We start from the raw sequence: 19,167 nt of genomic DNA, 5'->3' as shown, positions 1-19,167 counted from the left end.
GTTTAAAATAGAATGGATACAAGCAGTGAAATGTACTGAGGTGAACGAGCAACAGGGATTTAGTTATCTCAGTATATTTACAAAAGCTCTTCCTGATGAGCAGAGACACAATATTAATAAAGCATACAATAGTAATCAATATAAATGGCAAACACATAGAATAATAGCACATTTCAAATTAAAGTCGAAGGATAATCATCCTTATATCCTAAAAATAAAGAGCAAATTAAATATAATATAAAGGTTGGCAATAATTATGTTATTATTGCCTCTTAAAGACACAGTACGTGTCGTGATCGCAAATCACATTACTTTTCTATCTCGCAACGAAAACTTGAACTAATTCTTTGAATCATGCGCAACGTAATATCGAAACTAAGAAATATAAATGAATATTAATAGAACGCTATATAATTTGGTATAACATGTAATGCCTTTTTCGAGAATCTTTACTTTTGTTACTGGAACGTAAGAGACCCGCGTGACGGGCTACACAATGAGGTATCAAATATCAAGGTTGTTTTACCGTACCGACATAAACACAACGAAGCGTCTCGAGTCAAAAACAACGCGGAATTCGGTAGAAATACAATTAATGCGTGTACACGTGGCGTAAACCGATGCGCGGCTTATCAATATTGCGATCTATCTCGCGATAGAAACCGTCATTAGACTGCGTTATCCGATGTAATCGGAAGGGCTTGAAAGAGCCCGCAATGGCGTGGTCCACGCTTATCCGAAACCCGGACAGAAAGGAAACGAAGTACTTAACGTTGAAGAACTCAGCTCGATCGTCATAGGCTGCATTAACCAGGGATGTAATTCTCGAGCGCCAGCGGAATTCGTCCTTCTTATTAAGCACGCGTCCTTCGTCCTTCGGGCGTCGGCTGGAATGTTCTCGCTCTCTCTTTCTCTTTGTCTTAGGCAGTAATAACCACGGAAATCGCACGCACGCAGGAATCAATTTCGTCGTGATCTCGAGAATCACACCACGCGTGTTAACGCGGGCACGAGGCCGAAAGTACTTATTCAATGGCGCAGCTTTATGCGATACTTTCCGAACAGAATATTCTTCCGTATTTTCCGAATCACGCCTCGTACAATTAATGTATACGACCGAACGATCTAACTCGATCGCACTTTATCGGGATTACGCTGATTCGAACGAATCTTACTAATCGAGCAAAAGAACCACGATCTCGAAACGTGCGTACTGTATCTTAGACCTTGAGCGAATGGCGCGGAACGCGGCTCGTCGCGTCGCAAGCTCGGACCGGTAACGACAAAAGAGAATCGGTAGCGCGCTCCTAGCTTCCGGCACCGTGGTCGCCGCTACGCTATCGATTTCACAAACAAGTCGATATTTTCGAGAACGCGCTAATTTTGAACATTCTCCCCGCCTTCGTTGACCAAGGTCAACGAATATTTGTACTACGTCTAACTGATGATTGATACTGCTGTTGTTGCTGCGGCTTTGGTTCTCAATGAGGGTGGTCGTTGGCGCCTGACTGTGTATCGCCTATCGTTTTGCGTCTATGCCAGGGTTGGTTGCGACGATTCTTCCAGCGGTGGCACGAAGCAGGCTTCATGGTGGTGATGTTGAGTCTCTTGTCCTCTCCAGGAACATCTGTTTGATATTGCGGATGGTTCTTTTCCTTGACGACTAGCAAAATTAATCCATAGTTAGCGATGGTACAGCTTTATTCCATTTGTAAAATGGAAAGGTAGTGTTGTAAACACTCTTTAGACTATCTAGTCCAGCAGTTGGTTAACATTTGGCAAATCAATTGCCATCGATTTAAACGTGAGACTCTGATTTAAGCGTGAGGCTTTGATTTAAGCGTGAGGCTTTGATTTAAGCGTGAGGCTTTGATGGTACCAAAAACAGTTTAGAGATCCTCACTGGCTCACTTCTGCTCGTGAAGTGACCGGGAGGTTGCAAAGATCTGTTGTACGACAGATTTATCCGACGTATATCGGATGGGCTTTAACCAGCCCGCAAAGGCGTGGTCCACGCTTAACCAATTGGTTTGGAAATAAATTAACTTTAGATCCTCATGATCCTTAGTTTGCAGACAGAGGGGTCGAGAATGGAGGGTGACCTCGATCTTACTTCGCAAGGTGTTCCTCTCCTTGAAAGTGAGCAAGGTATCTCCTATGTGCAGCTTGAGTCTGGCTATTTCTCCAACGTAGAGGACCCAGTGATTTCATTTTCCTCCCGATGTAAGGAGCAGCAGGAGAGTTGCAGTTTCACATGGCATTCCGTGATTGACTGTGAATCTTTTGTATACAGCGGTGTATGTATCTTAAATTGACTGAACGTATTCTAGCCCGTCTTCTGTCTATCCAGTACTTAGTCTGTATGAAAGTAGTCGTTAGTTGTGTACCTCAGTGCATCGTGCGCAAGTGAGCGTCAGAGATTATCAGTTTCTTAATGGTTGAGTCTTTAAACAGAATAAACGGGTGGTTTATATTCATAGAAAGAAAAGCGGAATGGAGTCCGCCTTCCACTCTGAGAAATCCGTCGGAATCCAATATTGGTGTTAGTCAAAGAAGAGGGCTAAATTTATCAAGAAGTTTACCGGAAGCTAAGGTTTGCAAGTCATGTTTGAAATGTAATTGTTGTACTGCTTTTATCCAGAAGAGTCTTGTTTTATTTAACTTTTGTGAAGTCAATGGCGTATCGGAAAATGTCTCGTTGGTCTGCCGAAATCGAGCAGCTGCTCTCCTGCATGTAGCCGTGATGCGCAATAAATGATTTAAGTTCGAGTATCGAACTGCGAGATCCCACAAATCCGAACTCAAATCCTTGGCGATGGTGACAACTTTAACTGGACGTTCCTCCAAGTTTACTCCGGCATTGTGAGCTTGTAACTTGTTCGGCCAGGTTTCAGATGGTTCTGAAAGCCAGAGCGGTCCTTGACACCAGATTTCAAATTCCTGGAGTTGAGCGGGTGATAACCCACGTGTAGCACAATCAGCAGGATTCTCATTACCTGGAATTTCCAACAGAAATCTATCCAATAGAAAAGCAGTAGATTAGCACATTCGAAAACTGTCAAAAATTGAGAACTTAGTTTCGTGAGCAGAACTGCGCCTTCGAGTTCCAAACAAGGTATGGTAATACGCTTAAGTGGTGCTACCTTTGTTTTTGCACACAACAGGGTGACCTTTAATGTAACGCCGTTAATGTCTGTGGAACGTATATACCACAGCAGCAATTGCCTGCTGAGAGGCATCTCAAAGTCCGTGTAATTTAATACGATTATTAATCTTTACCCCGATCCATCGAGGAATGGCAATTTCGTAATTTTCGTGTAACTGACTTACAAATTTATTCCACTGGGCAGATACCGCGTCGGGTAGAGGGTCATCCCAGTCAAGTTTCAGAGTCCATAATTCTTGTATAAGAACCTTTGCAGTTATAATTACTGGAGCGAGCAGTCCAAGAGGATCAAAGATTTTTGAGACGACTGACATGATACTTCGTTTCGAAATTACTTGAGTAACCGGTAACTCAATTGTAAAGTGGAAAGTGTCCGTAGGAGGATCCCAACACAATCCCAACGCAAGTACAGTCGTTTTCTCTTCTGTTTGACAGCTTCTTGTGTCATTTGAATAGAGTCAGCGCCTCCGAATTCGTCATCCACGGCCTTTATCCAAAACTGGAACCGCAAGAGGATACTCCATATCTTCATCCTTGATCAATTGTATCACTGTCCGAAGGGCTAAGAATGGGGAACAGATAAATCCGTAAGTCACAGTGTTCAGTCTAAAAGTTCTAATGGTAATGATTCCTTTTGATCGAAGAATCCACAAAATTCGTTGAAAGTCCCGATCTTCGGGATGTATCAGAATTTGACGAAACATTTTTACCATATCGAACGAAAAGACATAAGGAAATCGTCGCCACCAAACCAGAACATCGAATACGTTAATTTGAAGTTTAGCTCCTGTATGTAGCAGATCATTCAGAGAACATCCTGTTGTTGTAAGGCTTGAGCCATTAAAGACTACTCGGATTCTATTAAGATCGTTTTCCCGTAAGACTCCGTGATGTGGTAAGTAGTATACTAATTGAGATTCCGGATCGGATTCTGGAACGAGTGTCATGTGTTGCAACCTTTCGAATTCGTCCATAAACCCCTGATAAGCTTCCGCGTACCTAGAATCTGAAATTAATCGTTTTGACAGACTATTCAGCACCTGAACGGCTTTCATACGAGAATCGCCTAATTTGTTGGCCGGTTGTTTAAAAGGCAGTCGAACTTGATAACGTCCACTGGCATCTCTAGTATGCGTAGATTGAAAGTGCAATTCGCATTGCTGATCCTCAGCAGTTAATGACGAATTATTCGAGAAAGGGACCGTTTCCATCTCCCAAAATCGTTGAATTAAATCATATAACTCCCGATTAATAGAGACGTGGAAACTTTGAGTAAGGGAAGAGGTAGGAGCATTTCCTACAGGACCAGAAATAATCCATCCTAATTTGTGCATTGTGCGAGTGGAGTATCCACAGCTCCCTTAACAATTCCTTCTTCAATGAGATGACTATAAATGTCTGCTCCCAGAATTACGTCTATAGAACCTGGAACTGTAAATTTAGGGTCTGCAAATTGTAAATTTTTCAGATGCTCCCATGCTGATTCTTCACAACGCAAAGAAGGTAACGAAGCTGTTAGTTTTGGTAAGATGTGAGCACAAATAGACCCTTCGTACTCGCTGTTGAAATGTGGCTTAAACTTGAAATTCACAATTCCTCTTGTTTTACGGGTTTTCTCAGCTCCTATTCCAATCAAAGGAATAAACGAATGTCTTCTCGGTAGGTTTAACCGTTGTACAATTCTTTCCGTTATTAAGGAAATCTCTGATCCTTGATCTATTAACGCACGAGCCTTAGTAAATTCCCCGTTGGGGCCCTCGATTATGATCTGCGCCGTGGCTAATAATACAGATGTTAATTGTGAGACCGAAGTGGAATTCACAGCCTTTGCATTCGTATTGGTAGAAGTAGACTGTGACGCCTGTTCCTTCGTAGAAGTAGAAGATGAATCCGCCTGTGGTTCGGCCTTGGCCGTAGCTTGATCCGAATTGGTCTGTTTTCCTTTGACTTTGTGAATGGTGGTGTGGTGTTTGCTTCCACATTTCAGACATCTCTTAGTTACGCGACATGCCGATGCTCGGTGTAAACCAAGGCAATTGAAACATAATTTGTGCTTCGCTATGATAGCCATACGTTGCTCAATGGTTTTAGAAGTGTACTGAGGGTAATGTGCTACGTAATGTGTCGCCGAACAAATTACGCAAGAATTCGTCTTTGCAGCTTTATCGTCGTTCGATTTATCTTGAAAGTGGGATGAGGCGGAAGATTGTGAGCGGGGTGTCCATTTTACCATTCTGCATTTTTCAAATGCTTGTAGGGAATGCAGACGATTGAACAAGAAGTTCTTGAATTGATCCCAAGTGGGGGGCTGTTTAGCCGATCCTAAGTGATTCTCCCAAGCCTTTACCGATTCCGAATCTAGACGTTGAACGGCAGTGAAAACAAATACATCATCCCAAGTTTCTACAGGGCGTTGTAAAGTTTCCAGCGTACGATATATCTGAGTGAGATTAGTATAAAGCGTTTCCATTTCCTTATGTGACTCCTTCGTCATGCGTTTCAAAGAAAATAAGGCTTGAAGAGCCTCGTTAACAAGTAATCTAGTGTTTTCGTAAAACGCAATTAAGGCATCCCAAGCCTTTTGAAAATTGTCAGAGGTGAGCGTAGTATTTTTAAGTAATAAGGCAGCTGATCCGGACAATCTCGTTTTTAAATACTGTAATTTCTCGACAGAGGTCAATGAAGGGCGTTTTATAACAATTGAACTAAATAGATCCTTAAAGGATAACCAATTAGACTGCACTCCGTCAAACTTGGGCAACTCGATTTCCGGCAAACGTGAATGATAATGGTAATCTGGATTATTCGAACGAAATTGCGTAGAAGTCGAAGGCGGTACTGACTCTTGTTCTCGCGAAAGAGGTTGAGTAAAAGTCGTAGGCGTTGCTGAAACTTGTTCCGGCGCGGGATGCTCAGGCGCGAGTAGAGAATTTAACTTATCTATTTCCCGAAGGTAGCTTTGATTCGTCTTTGAAAACAAGCCTTCCGAAAAATACGCGTGATTGATTACACTTAATCTTTCCTCTGCATTTAATCCGCGCACAGCCATTCCGATGGCATGGTGTCGTATCGAGAACTGATCCCAGTTATCTTGTAGATCTGCAAGACGCGTGTGCACCATATGCGGCATAACATTTTCCCGCCCAATAGTCAATAAATTATCAACCGTTTTTGCAATTATGCCCATCAGGGTGAGCTGTTGATCTATATGATTTTCAATATGACTGAGTCTCATCTTGCAACATACGATGCCGTACACCGTATCCGGCTCGAAGGACCAAAATGTTTAAAATATAATGTATACAAGCAGTGAAATGTTACTAAGGTGAACGAGCAACAGGGATTTAGTTATCTCAGTATATTTACAAAAGCTCTTCCTGATGAGCAGAGACACAATATTAATAAAGCATACAATAGTAATCAATATAAATGGCAAACACATAGAATAATAGCACATTTTAACTTAAAGTCGAAGGATAATCATCCTTATATCCTAAAAATAAAGAGCAAATTAAATATAATATAAAGGTTGGCAATAATTATGTTATTATTGCCTCTTAAAGACACTGTACGTGTCGTGATCGCAAATCACATTACTTTTCTATCTCGCAACGAAAACTTGAACTAATTCTTTGAATAATGCGCAACGTAATATCGAAACTAAGAAATATAAATGAATATTAATAGAACGCTATATAATTTGGTATAACATGTAATGCCTTTTCCGAGAATCTTTACTTTTGTTACTGGAACGTAAGAGACCCGCGTGACGGGCTAAACAATGAGGTATCAAATATCAAGGTTGTTTTACCGTACCGACATAACACAACGAAGCGTCTCGAGTCAAAAACAACGCGGAATTCGGTAGAAATACAATTAATGCGTGTACACGTGGCGTAAACCGATGCGCGGCTTATCTATATTGCGATCTATCTCGCGATAGAAACCGTCATTAGACAGCGTTATCCGATGTAATCGGAAGGGCTTGAAAGAGCCCGCAATGGCGTGGTCCACGCTTATCCGAAACCCGGACAAGAAAGAAACGAAGTACTTAACGTTGAAGAACTCAGCTCGATCGTCATAGGCTGCATTAACCAGGGATGTAATTCTCGAGCGCCAGCGGAATTCGTCCTTCTTATTAAGCACGCGTCCTTCGTCCTTCGGGCGTCGGCTGGAATGTTCTCGCTCTCTCTTTCTCTTTGTCTTAGGCAGTAATAACCACGGAAATCGCACGCACGCAGGAATCAATTTCGTCGTGATCTCGAGAATCACACCACGCGTGTTAACGCGGGCACGAGGCCGAAAGTACTTATTCAATGGCGCAGCTTTATGCGATACTTTCCGAACAGAATATTCTTCCGTATTTTCCGAATCACGCCTCGTACAATTAATGTATACGACCGAACGATCTAACTCGATCGTACTTTATCGGGATTACGCTGATTCGAACGAATCTTCCTAATCGAGCAAAAGAACCACGATCTCGAAACGTGCGTACTGTATCTTATACCTGAGCGAATGGCGCGGAACGCGGCTCGTCGCGTCGCAAGCTCGGACCGGTAACGACAAAAGAGAATCGGTAGCGCGCTCCTAGCTTCCGGCACCGTGGTCGCCGCTACGCTATCGATTTCACGAACGAGTCGATATTTTTGAGAACGCGCTAAATTCGAACATTTACATACTGAAGTGTTATTGTTCCGTCTCATTCATCATCTCGCTAAGTAAGACACAGCTTGAGACATTTGATATGACCCCGTAAAAAAAAATCTTCAGATCTTGTGCTGTTAAACTCGGGAAAATCTGTCAAATCGCTGAAGTTATAGTACTAAACGAACGTTTCGTCGTGCCCAACGATTTGTTTTCTACCTTCGACGCCAACGTAGTCTTGATCTTTTTTCGAATTCATCGCAGCAACAATTTTTTCAGAAAGATCAACATCAGAATCAAGTCTTGTACCAAATTCATTGTGCAAAAAAAACAAGAAACTCGACAAAAAAAACGAGCTTTAGGAAGTAACTTATTATCCAGTTTATGATCTAAAAGCTTAAACTTTTGCTTAATATCACCATGCACGGCTTCAACTACCCAACGAATTTTGGTAACGAAACGAGATTGATTTGACTCATTTGTAGTAAGCTGATTGCGTTTTCCTTTAAGAGCCGGCATTAACACTTTGAATCCCAGTTGTTCCAAATGTTCTACTACATCACGAAAGCCTCGATCGACTACAATAATATCATCTTTTTTTTCAGTAACTTAATTAGACCATTCGGATCATCAAGACGATTTTCATAATTTCAGCATCGTTCATATTAGCAGTGTATGGCCCAAGCATATCTATAACGAAACCATTTGTAGTGCATATCGTAAATGGCTTGCACAAAGGCACCTTTTTTTGGCCAGAGTAAGATTTTCTCTGGTATTCATTATTTGTGCTTTTTGATGGCGAATATACGTTCCATCACAAATAATTACTAATTGGTCATCTTTTAAGTCATACAATTTTCTTGCTGTATTTGATGAATTGGAGATTAATGTTTCCCTACTAATGGCATCAATTCCAAAATACAGAGGCAAAACATCTTTTTCAAATGAGGATATCACTTCGTTACAGTAGTCAGATACCATTTGTTCACGGACTAAACCGAAAATCGATGATATTATAGCATTCGAATTTCCGGTTCTTAGTTTAAATAAAAATATGACAAGAGCTTGAGTACATGCGATTTATTGAATTTTCATCGATGTTAACATCTCACGGAGTTTTATGAGTTTTTCCCATGTAAGACCCGTGAATATCTCTAATTGTTTCTCTGAGAACGAGTGATCTCCAATTTTATCAATGATAGATGAATCGCTACCAACAGCCAGTTGCCCAAGTAATTTTTCTAAGTCCCGAACTTCAATTGCACTAATATTGAATGGATTCGAAAGTTATTAATATCTTCATCGTAGAATCGCCGTTTTATAAGATGATCTTTACAGCACCGGTTCCCGTCAGGAATAAGATTCGTCGTTTAGCAAATACTTGTTTGCGTGCTTCAAATGGAACAACTGTGATATTTTCTGGAGACCCACAAATGCAACAATATTTATGAGTTGCGATAATTCTTGGAAAACCTAATTCTACAAATTCTAATTCTTCTTCCATTTTTTTCTTCAAAAAAAAATGAAGGATTTTCAGTTGATGATATGGTTGAAATAGTAGCTGAAGACGATTGAGAGAGCTGGCACTCAACACTCACTTGGTCTGCAGATGAATCTTCATTTTTTAATGTTGTTGGTTGATCTTGTTAAAATGGTCGACATTTATTACAAAAAAAATGTTGTTAATAACAACTTTCTTCCCCAATTTTATCGGTTGCCATATTAGCCTCATCGATTGTCATAATTTGTTTTTTACGACCAACAATCTTGCAAAGATGAACATTACAATTAACGCATCTTTCATTCGGTCGATCCATGTTAAGGACTGCATTAAAAAATAACGTATATATTAAAACTGCATGAATACATAAGAGTATAAAGAAATTACTTACTGCAACGATAGTAAATGAACGTAACACTGTTTAGATTACAGTCTTAAAATTGATTGAAAAAGAACAATACATACATAAGTTAAAAGTCCAATTAAACACAATAATGGTTGTATCATCATTTTTAGGTTAACTCTAAAGCCCCTTGCACAATGCCAGGCAACAGGCAATAGGAACAGGAAATAACCAAAAATCGTTAATTACAACCTAAAAAATTCAAATGCTATGATTGGTTGGCAATAGGCAATAGGCACAGAATTTCCAACGTGACGGGAAACTCTGTGTCTATTGCCTGTGTCACTGTTTATTCTGCATTTATACATGATTTCTGATTTCTATTCCTGTTCCTATTGCCTGTTGCTGGCATTGTGCAAGGGGCTTTAAGCTAGCGCTAACTTCAATGAAGTTCTGAAGACAATAAGAAATCAAAATGAGAGATACCAACATTAAAAACGTCAATTCAAAAATTTTTAATGTCCTTTATTTTTTGAAGTAATGCATTTCTTAATTTTTTAAATATTTTTGTAAGTAAGTTGTGTTTTTTTAGTTGAAAAATTATTTTCTATATATTTCTCTAGCAGTATAAGAGTTTTAATGCGTTCAAACGCAAGATTTTGAAAAAAAAAATAGTTTTTATTTTTTTTCATAATGTTCCACCATTTCAAAAAAAATGAAAAAATTCCTGAGTGTAAAGGAGTATAGAAGACATTTTCTGACAAAGTTTGGCGGTGGACACTTTTAAATAACACGGTAAAAAAAATGATTATAGTTTTATTTCTGTTCTTAAAAATCGGCTTTCCACCTGAGATTCATAATGAAAGTGTTTTTTCATCCCTTTTACTCCTAAGAATTAGAAAAAAAATCACCATTCATTAATTTTGAATTTTACTATTGAAAAAAAAGTCAAATTCCTCGTTTAAGAGAAGGAAAAGAATTTAAAAGAAAAAAAACAAAAATTGACGCTTAAAAGAAAATATATTAGAGTTTAATGTGACGTGCATTACCTTACTGCAAAAATCTCTTTGACTTGTTGAACCATTATACGGCAAAGCTTCTTTGACTAATTCAAGCTCAATACCAAAATTATTCTACCTGTTTATGACGTGTGTAGATGGCTATTCGCCACTCGGTGCTAATTAACTACTAAGAAAAAGAAGAGAGATTAGCGTTAGTAACTAAGGAACACATGGTGCAATGTAAGTAAAAGAAAAATAAATGAATAAAAGTAAGTAGTGCAATTGTTTCTGCGTTTACTTCAGCAAGCATGTTTAAATACTTAATTATTGCATTGATATTATTTTCGCATATACGGTTTTAGAATGGGAAATAATAACAATAAAAGTGTAAAACCGCGCGAAACCCTAGATACAGTGACAATGATTCTCAAAGAGGAGCAATTCGAGGTTGAAAAGCAAAAACTAATCGACAAGAGTCAGTATTTTGCTGCGCTTTTGTCCGCGAATTATCTAGATATTGACCAAATGGAACACACTATCAATTATGACATTTCCTCGATTTCATTGCAGGTGAGCAGATTTTAATACTTGTCTGTGTTCCCAAGTATAAAGTTGTTTTTTGACCGTACAAAACATTGTTTTTTTTGTGTGTAACAGATTTGTTACACAAAAAGTTTTAACAAAATGCACGTTGTTAATAGATAATTAAATGTATGTAGAAATATATATCGGATATTATATCGGCATGCATCATCTCATTGTGCAACCAAAATACAGAGATAATAATTTTGTAGAATTTTATTGGTTGGATTCACAATGACAAAATTGCATTAATATATCCAACAAGTTATAATTATGAAGAGCTTGATCGTCTCTTGGGTCTATTGGAATTAAGCTTTCTATTTACAGCAGATACCTTACTTATTAGTAGAAGATTTAACCCAGGTAGCAAGCACTCGTCATTTTGACGTCAATTGACGTCAAAAAACGTCAAAATGACAGACTTTTGACGTCAATTGACGTCAAAATGACGAGTGCTTGCTACCTGGGAACTGATAGGCTCAAGAGACATTCTATATCACCAAAATATGCCATTAAAATTTGGCTACTGGCATACAAATTGAATAATAATGTGCTGCTATCAGATCTTTCTTTGGCTCTTTTCTTAGATCGTTTCAACAAACTGCTACTTGATTCAATTTATGAGTTATCGAGGGAGAATTTTTTGACGTTAATCGGAACATAAGAATTACAAAGCTTTATTTATATCAAATTATACATAAGTGGATGAACCAACGTCATGTGAGTATGTTATTTTCAAAAATAACATTTAGTTATTTTTGATAATATAATGTTAGAAATAGACAGAGAGCTATATAAGCTCTTACTAATATATTTCAAATAAAATAATGATTTCTAACTCCAAGATCTATACTATATCTGCCACATATTTATTTTGTTTCCTTACCATACTATTATTTTCTATTATACATTAATGTTTAATGATTAATGTATTTTTCTGAATTACATTTTTCTAATTAATAAAATCTTTTCTTTTTTTTTACAGAATTTTACAGTTCCTTTAAAAATCATAGAGGATAAGAAAGCACAAATTTTACCTTGTATTATATCTTGTGAATATAATAACCGTGGGCAATATATTCATTGCTACAGGGATGTTACAGATTTTTTTGAATTAATCTTATTTGAATACCCCACAGATATTATCGAACATTGTTCTAGCACTGGCAAATTTCTTAAAGGAATGTAAATCACCGCAAGAAGTATGCAGTCTGTTTATTTTATATCGTCTATTTTAAAACAGTATTGTTTTGCTTACTTAATTATTACGTTTTATGATCTTTTTTTAAGGATACAATTTATATCTTTGTGGTGGAGAATATGGTATTGGGGTTCAGGAATCTTTAACAAAAATATATGGCGTTATTCTTTGATAAGAAATGGGTTCATGAGACAGTGTAAATATCTTAACAATTAGATAAATGATAAGAATAGCTAGATAAATGATAGAATAAATGAAATGTTATCTATTAAAATAATGTTTGCAGATATTTTAGTATGCCGGTTGAGAGAAGAGATATGATTACTGTGTTTCTGAAAAACAAATTGTATCTTGTAAGCAGTTTTGGACGACATGAAGATGCACTGGACACTATTGATATTTATGATATTTATACAGGTGATTTCAATTATGTAGCTACGTATAATGCGCATTTCGATAATATGTGCAAAGTATACATGTAACGATTTACCCAAGTATATGTATATAAACATATAATGGATTTTAGACAGAGATTATAATGTATACTTTTCATACAGAACATGTCATTGCTTTTCATAATTCTCATAATTATCATTTATGAATTTAGTATTAATCTCTTTAAAATTATTATCTTTAAAATTACACAGGCCGACAAAATTTTGCGAAACTTCAGACCCTGAGACCAGCTTAGAATATACTTTCTCAAAGGTTTTCGGTCCGCTGAATCCGAATCCGCCAGCGGAATTGCTGTATCACATCAGGTTTTCGAGATATCCTAACCTGAAAGTGCAAAAAACACAGTTTTTCGCTATATTCGGGGTTGTATTAAAACGCGAATTAATTTTTCTCCACAAAACTGGGTGCGGCATCTGAAAGTACTACTCTTCGCCTTCAAAATGCTTTTTGAATTTTTCAGATATCTTATTTCTTCTCGGAGATATCGTCCGTTGAAATTTAAGTGATGTCAAGTCTTCATGTGAATAAAAATATTCACTCTATACTACATTGAGTGAAAAGCGCAGACTGCAATTTCAAATTCATCAGCTACTCCAAAAACATAAGAATACATAACTGTGGTCTGCCTAATTGACAAAAAAAGGCGAATTCGAAAATCTTAATAGAAAGTTTAAAATAGAATTTTAAGATTTTTGAATTCGCTTTTTTTTGTCAATTAGGCAGACCACAGTTATGTATTCTTATGTTTTTGGAGTAGCTGAATTTGAAATTGCAGTCTGCGCCTTTCACTCTATGTAGTATAGAGTGAATATTTTTATTCACGTGAAGACTTGACATCACTTAAATTTCAACGGACGATATCTCCGAGAAGAAATAAGATATCTGAAAAATTCAAAAAGCATTTTGAAGGCGAAGAGTATAGTACTTTCAGATGCCGCACCCAGTTTTGTGGAAAAAAATTAATTCGCGGTTTAATATAACCCCGAATATAGCAAAAAACTGTGTTTTTTACACTTTCAGGTTAGGATATCTCGAAAACCTGATGTGATGGAGCAATTCCGCTGGCGGATTCGGATTCAGCGGATCGAAAACCTTTGGGAAAGTATAGTCTGGTCTCAGGGTTTTAAAAATGTCGGCCTGTGTTATCTTTCATCGATAAAACATATTATTTTGATATATTAATTTTTGCATTTGTGTTTAAAAAATTTACAGGTATATGGACTTCAGGTGCAAAAGTACCTTGGAACATTAATACTTACTCATTTGATTTGTGCAGGGATCATCAAGCAGCACATGTTACTTTTAACGACAAATTAATTATATATCTATTTATTATTCCTTATCATTTCTATGTTTATCTTCCTGATAAGAACGTATGGGCAATGAGAATTTTGTCAAATATTTTTAACGCGCATTTATTAGCCGATATACCAATACAGACGTTTCAAACTGTGCCATTTTACATTGGTAAATATTACAATTTGTGTACTAGATAGGTGTAAAAGTTTAAAGTTCACATTAGTATGTTTTTGCAGATCTTGTCCGAGATGAAATGGTTCTAAATGCTGTCACACGTTATGAGACATATGTAACATGGAAAGTTGTGATCATATAAAGCTCAACCATTACTTAATGAATAATATAGACAAGGAACTAGATCCTGCCGACTATTTACCGAAATGTTTTTATCATTATCATTATACTGCTTCACGCAACACAAGAAAAAATGCATATGTGTTCAATTTACATTCATACTATCCCGAATTTGGACCAGTTTTTCTCTGAATTCGTTCTCTGATCTTTGCCAAGAAGTCGGAGGCCAGAAGAGTTCTACTTCATCCAAAAAACTTGCACACCATTACGAACTTGTCTAAACTTTGATTTATGCAATTCAATAATTAATTATTTTAGTGATTCGATATTTATGAGAGAGAAAAAGACAGACAAATCTAAATAAAAATGTAGAAAATATAGTAAACATTGCAGGAAATATTGCAAAGAACGGACAGTAAATATATATGTCAACATATTCCGATAAATATCATGTTGACTTTATTTATATTCATCGTGATGTTTTATTGATTGTCATATCATTCAAATCATTACAAATACCAACACAGCAAACACCAAAAGTAATATGCAGAGAATACAATTCATAAAAGCTTTGCATCACTATATGTAAATACTTTTCGTATGTGTATGTATAATTTTTATATAAAATAAATTTTCAATTCTATACATATTTTTTCTCTTTTATTGGATTGAACCTGAATCGTGCCTTTTGGGAAAGGCAGTACTATGTGGACGTTTGCTTGATCTAGCCCTAACTTTAGAATCTTTCGATGACTGGTCATCGGTAATATCGGAATCTCTTTTGTACTTCTTCGAAGGATGTTGTATCGCAACGGGATTACAGATATTAAAATACAGTAGTGAACTTGATTAAATGAGCTCTAAACTGTATTAGAAGTTCATAGTCTACAGAGGACCGTGACTTTGAAGAGATGGACATATAATAATTTTAATTTTCTGTCTTTTTTTTTATGTTTGACTAATTGAGTTGAAAATGTATCCCATCTAACGTTTGAAAAACAAAGACGGCGTCAAATTTTAAGATCTTATCCCTTCATTCTATTTATCGATTTAAACATCAAACTGGAATAGAATGTAAATACTAGCTGTTAATTGTTTTGTGTATTTTCACAAAAGTGTAATAAAACGGTTTGATTCTCAAAGCATACATATATAAAGTTAATGGTTTTAATTATGACATTATAATAGCATTAATAAATTGAACCCCTCTTTTGATCCTATTACACGTGTATCCTTTTTTAAGGAAGAGAAAATTTACCCCCCCTTCCACCACTACCACTGCCGTCCAATCCTTCAGCTCAGTACAGTCACTATACTATTCCAGTGTATGCAAAACGACAGAAAGTAGCGTCAGTAGTCAGAAGTAGTCTGCAATAATTATCAGTAATTTATATGTGATGTCGTATAAATATAGACGAGAGACGCACGAATGACAGTAAGTTTTATAGTGCCAAACATTTCTGCGTTTATTTCAACGAGCGTATTCGAATGTATTATCACATTGATAACACATGCTTTTTCAGAATCTGGGAAGTAATAGTAATGACGGCGGGAAACCGCGCGAAACAGTGATATTGGTTCTCAAAGAGGAACGATTCGAGGTTGAGAAGCAAAAATTGATCGACAAGAGTCAGTATTTTGATGCACTTTTGTCCATGAACTATCTAGAATATGGCCAGACCGAACACATCATCAACTATGACATTTCCCCGATTGTGTTGAAGGTTAGCTTATTTCTAGTTCTTGTCTGTGTTCAAGAATACAGCTGCTTTTTGAACATACAAACCGTTAATTTGTTTTTATTTTTTGTGTAGTAGTTTTGTTATATCAAAATTCTTAACAAAATGCATGTTTTCAATAAACAAATAATGTATATTATAAGAATTGCATTGGGTTTTATCGGCATGAATAAATTTCACTGTATAACCGAAATAAAGAGATCATAATTTTGTAGGATTTTATTGATTGGATTCATCATGACAAAATCATATTTACATCTGCGACAAGTTATAATATCGAAGAGATAAGATCGCTCGATCGTCTCTTGATTCTATTAGAATTGAGCGTTCTATTTGCAACAGATAAATTAATAGAAGATATAACCGACAGGCTTGAGAGACACTTTATGTCACCAAAATATGTAATTGACATTTGGTTACTGGCACAAGAACTTAATATTAATGTGCTACGAGATCTTTCTTTGGCTGTTTGCTTAGATCGTTTCGATGAACTGCCACTCGATTCAATTTGTGAGTTGTCGAAAAAGCATTTTATAAGGTTAATTGGAAACATCAATTTAAGAGCTACAGAATCTCATTTGCTTGATATTACACGCGAGTGGATGAACCATCATCATGTGAGTATATTATGTTCAAAAATTACATTTAGTTATTTTTGATAATATAATGTTAGGAACACAGAGTTATAAGCCCTTTAATATATTTTAAATAAAATAATGATTTCTAACTCTAAGATCTATATATCTTCCACATATTTATTTTGTTTCTTTACCATACTATTATTTTTTATTATACATTAAATTAATGCATTAAAATTCTATGAATAATAAAACTTATTTTTTGCAGGATTTTACAGTTTCTTTAGATATCATTGAAAATAAGAAAGCAAAAATTTTACAGGGTGTTATGTCTTGTGAGAATATTAATGGTGAACAATATATTCATTGCTGGGATGGTAATGATTTTTTTGAGCTAACCTCATTCGAATATCCTACAGATGTTGTTGAGAAGAGTCACGTTACTGGTAGACCACTCGAAGGAGTGCAGATCACTGCCAGAAGTATGCAGTGTTTTTTTTGTTCTATTTTATCTAAAACAGTATTGTATTATTTACCTACTTAAATATTGTTTTATGTGATTTTTTTAGGATACGATTTATATCTTTGTGGTGGAGAATATGGTATTGGTTCAAAAAAGTTTAACAAAAATGTATGGCGTTATTCTTTGATATCTAAGAAATGGATTCTTGAGACAGTGTAAATATCCTAACGATTAGATAAATAATAAGAATAAATAGATGAGTAATAATAGAATAAATAAAATTGTAATCTGTTTACAAATTAAAATCTGTTTACAAATATTTTAGTATGCCAGTTGAGAGAAGACATATGATTACCGTGTTTTTGAAAGACAAATTATATCTTGTGGGCGGTGTGGGGCGGCTTCGACAAGACCGGCAGACTATTGATATCTACGATATTTATACAGGTAATTTTAATTGTGCAACTATACAATGTGCATTTTATTAATATCATGTGCAAAGTATTCATGTAACGATTTACCTAATTATATACATATATAATTTGAATAAAAATTAGTATACATTTTTTATAAAAATCATACCATAGGATTGCTACTCACTATTATCATTTATGAATTTAATGTTGATCCTTAAAATTATCTTTTATTGATTAAAAAACATTTTATTATATTAATTTTTGCTTTTGTATTTAAACAATGCATAGGTGTGTGGACATCATCACGTGCGAAGATAACATCTTTTACAGGTGTTCCTCAACATTTCATTTTTAATGATAAATTAATTATACAACAGAATAATACTAATATGATTTACCATATGTATTTTCCTGATGAAGATGTATGTGAAACTTTGAGTGCATTTATCTCATGTACACCTAACATAAATGCCAACATATCAGAATCATACGGAATACGGATCCTTAGACATACGACAGCCGACATACCAATACTGACCCTTAAACATATGTCATGTTACATTGGTAAATATTACAATTTATGCACTAAATAGATGCAAAAGAAACTTAAAGTTTACATTAATATGTATTGCAGATGTTGTTGACCAAGATGAAATGGCTTTAAAAGTTGTCACAGAGACATGCAACGTGGAAGGTTGTAATAATATAATAAATACCTTTTTGAAATCATACCATGAAAGGGTGGAGGGGAGAGATATATATAAAGAAGAAAACTCTGATTTATATTACTTATTGCATGCAAAGTGCGCTGAATGGTTTCTAACTCCATTCTTTCACTTCACTCATTCTTTCAATTATAAAGACCGACCAGCAATACTATTATGTAAAGGTACTGACGAGAGAGACCCCTTAAGGAAGTTACACCTGCATAGTATTCCTATTCAAGAACCAAGAAAGTTCCGTTCCTTGTTACTTACCAAGAAGAACTTAACTAAAAAACTTTTTAATATACATCATCCAGCTTACTTGCACACAACAAACTTGGATCATATTTGATTTATGTGATTAAGTATTTAAAAAATTAATAAACGGCGAATAAGAGAGAGTCAGGCGCGATATGTGGTGCGCAAATAAAGAAATTAATAGTTACAGAAGTAACAAATTACAATGTATATAAAAAATATACATATATTTCTACTTATACACTACGCGTCGATTTATTTGTCTGACTTGAAACACAGCTATCGTTGGAATATTAATACCCTTCCCTCCCCGAAATTAAATCAATGCAATTTAATTATCTAAAAACTGTAAAGAAATTATTGCGAAAAATATTACCTCAGCCAGGAGGGGTGACGGCTGGTCTAGTGAGTAGAGCGCCAGATTCGTAATCCGGAGAACCGGGTTCGAATCCCGCTAGGCCTCGGAGGAAAAAAAAACCCTGCCCCCCCCCCATCTAGCGGAGAGAAGTCTCTCTAGAT

At 36.1% G+C, this 19,167-nt stretch overlaps 3 protein-coding genes across 6 annotated transcripts; 1 reads left to right on the top strand and 2 right to left on the bottom strand.

Moving 5' to 3' along the window:
• Window positions 1-3,642: 3,642 nt before the first annotated feature.
• LOC139817814 (uncharacterized) lies at window positions 3,643-4,377 on the bottom strand. The gene has a single exon (XM_071786106.1). It carries the CDS (start codon window positions 4,375-4,377, stop codon window positions 3,643-3,645), a length of 735 nt encoding a protein of 244 aa, XP_071642207.1.
• A 110-nt stretch (window positions 4,378-4,487) lies between these two features.
• Window positions 4,488-6,401, bottom strand: LOC139817812 (uncharacterized). Its single transcript, XM_071786105.1, has one exon. The coding sequence runs from the start codon at window positions 6,399-6,401 to the stop codon at window positions 4,488-4,490; it is 1,914 nt and encodes a 637-aa protein (XP_071642206.1).
• Window positions 6,402-15,770: 9,369 nt separating this feature from the next.
• On the top strand, window positions 15,771-18,887 carry LOC139817437 (uncharacterized). Of its 4 annotated transcripts, none has more exons than XM_071785531.1 (9): window positions 15,771-15,925; window positions 16,014-16,214; window positions 16,445-16,846; window positions 17,076-17,157; window positions 17,227-17,289; window positions 17,377-17,485; window positions 17,596-17,717; window positions 17,975-18,250; window positions 18,321-18,887. In XM_071785531.1, the coding sequence occupies exons 1-9, from the start codon at window positions 15,920-15,922 to the stop codon at window positions 18,740-18,742; spliced, it is 1,683 nt and encodes a 560-aa protein (XP_071641632.1). In that variant the 5' UTR covers window positions 15,771-15,919; the 3' UTR covers window positions 18,743-18,887. The 4 variants fall into 4 exon arrangements, with proteins under 4 accessions (XP_071641632.1, XP_071641633.1, XP_071641631.1 ...); XM_071785532.1 differs by having other exon boundaries at window positions 17,076-17,289; window positions 17,975-18,016; window positions 18,107-18,250; XM_071785530.1 differs by having other exon boundaries at window positions 17,076-17,289.
• The last annotated feature ends 280 nt before the right edge of the window (window positions 18,888-19,167 follow it).

This window comes from Temnothorax longispinosus, chromosome 8 (genome assembly GCF_030848805.1).
Source record: "Temnothorax longispinosus isolate EJ_2023e chromosome 8, Tlon_JGU_v1, whole genome shotgun sequence".
In the NCBI taxonomy this organism is placed as follows: domain Eukaryota; kingdom Metazoa; phylum Arthropoda; class Insecta; order Hymenoptera; family Formicidae; genus Temnothorax; species Temnothorax longispinosus.
The sequence above is the reverse complement of the archived record's forward strand: the minus strand, read 5'-3'. Positions and strand labels throughout refer to the sequence as shown.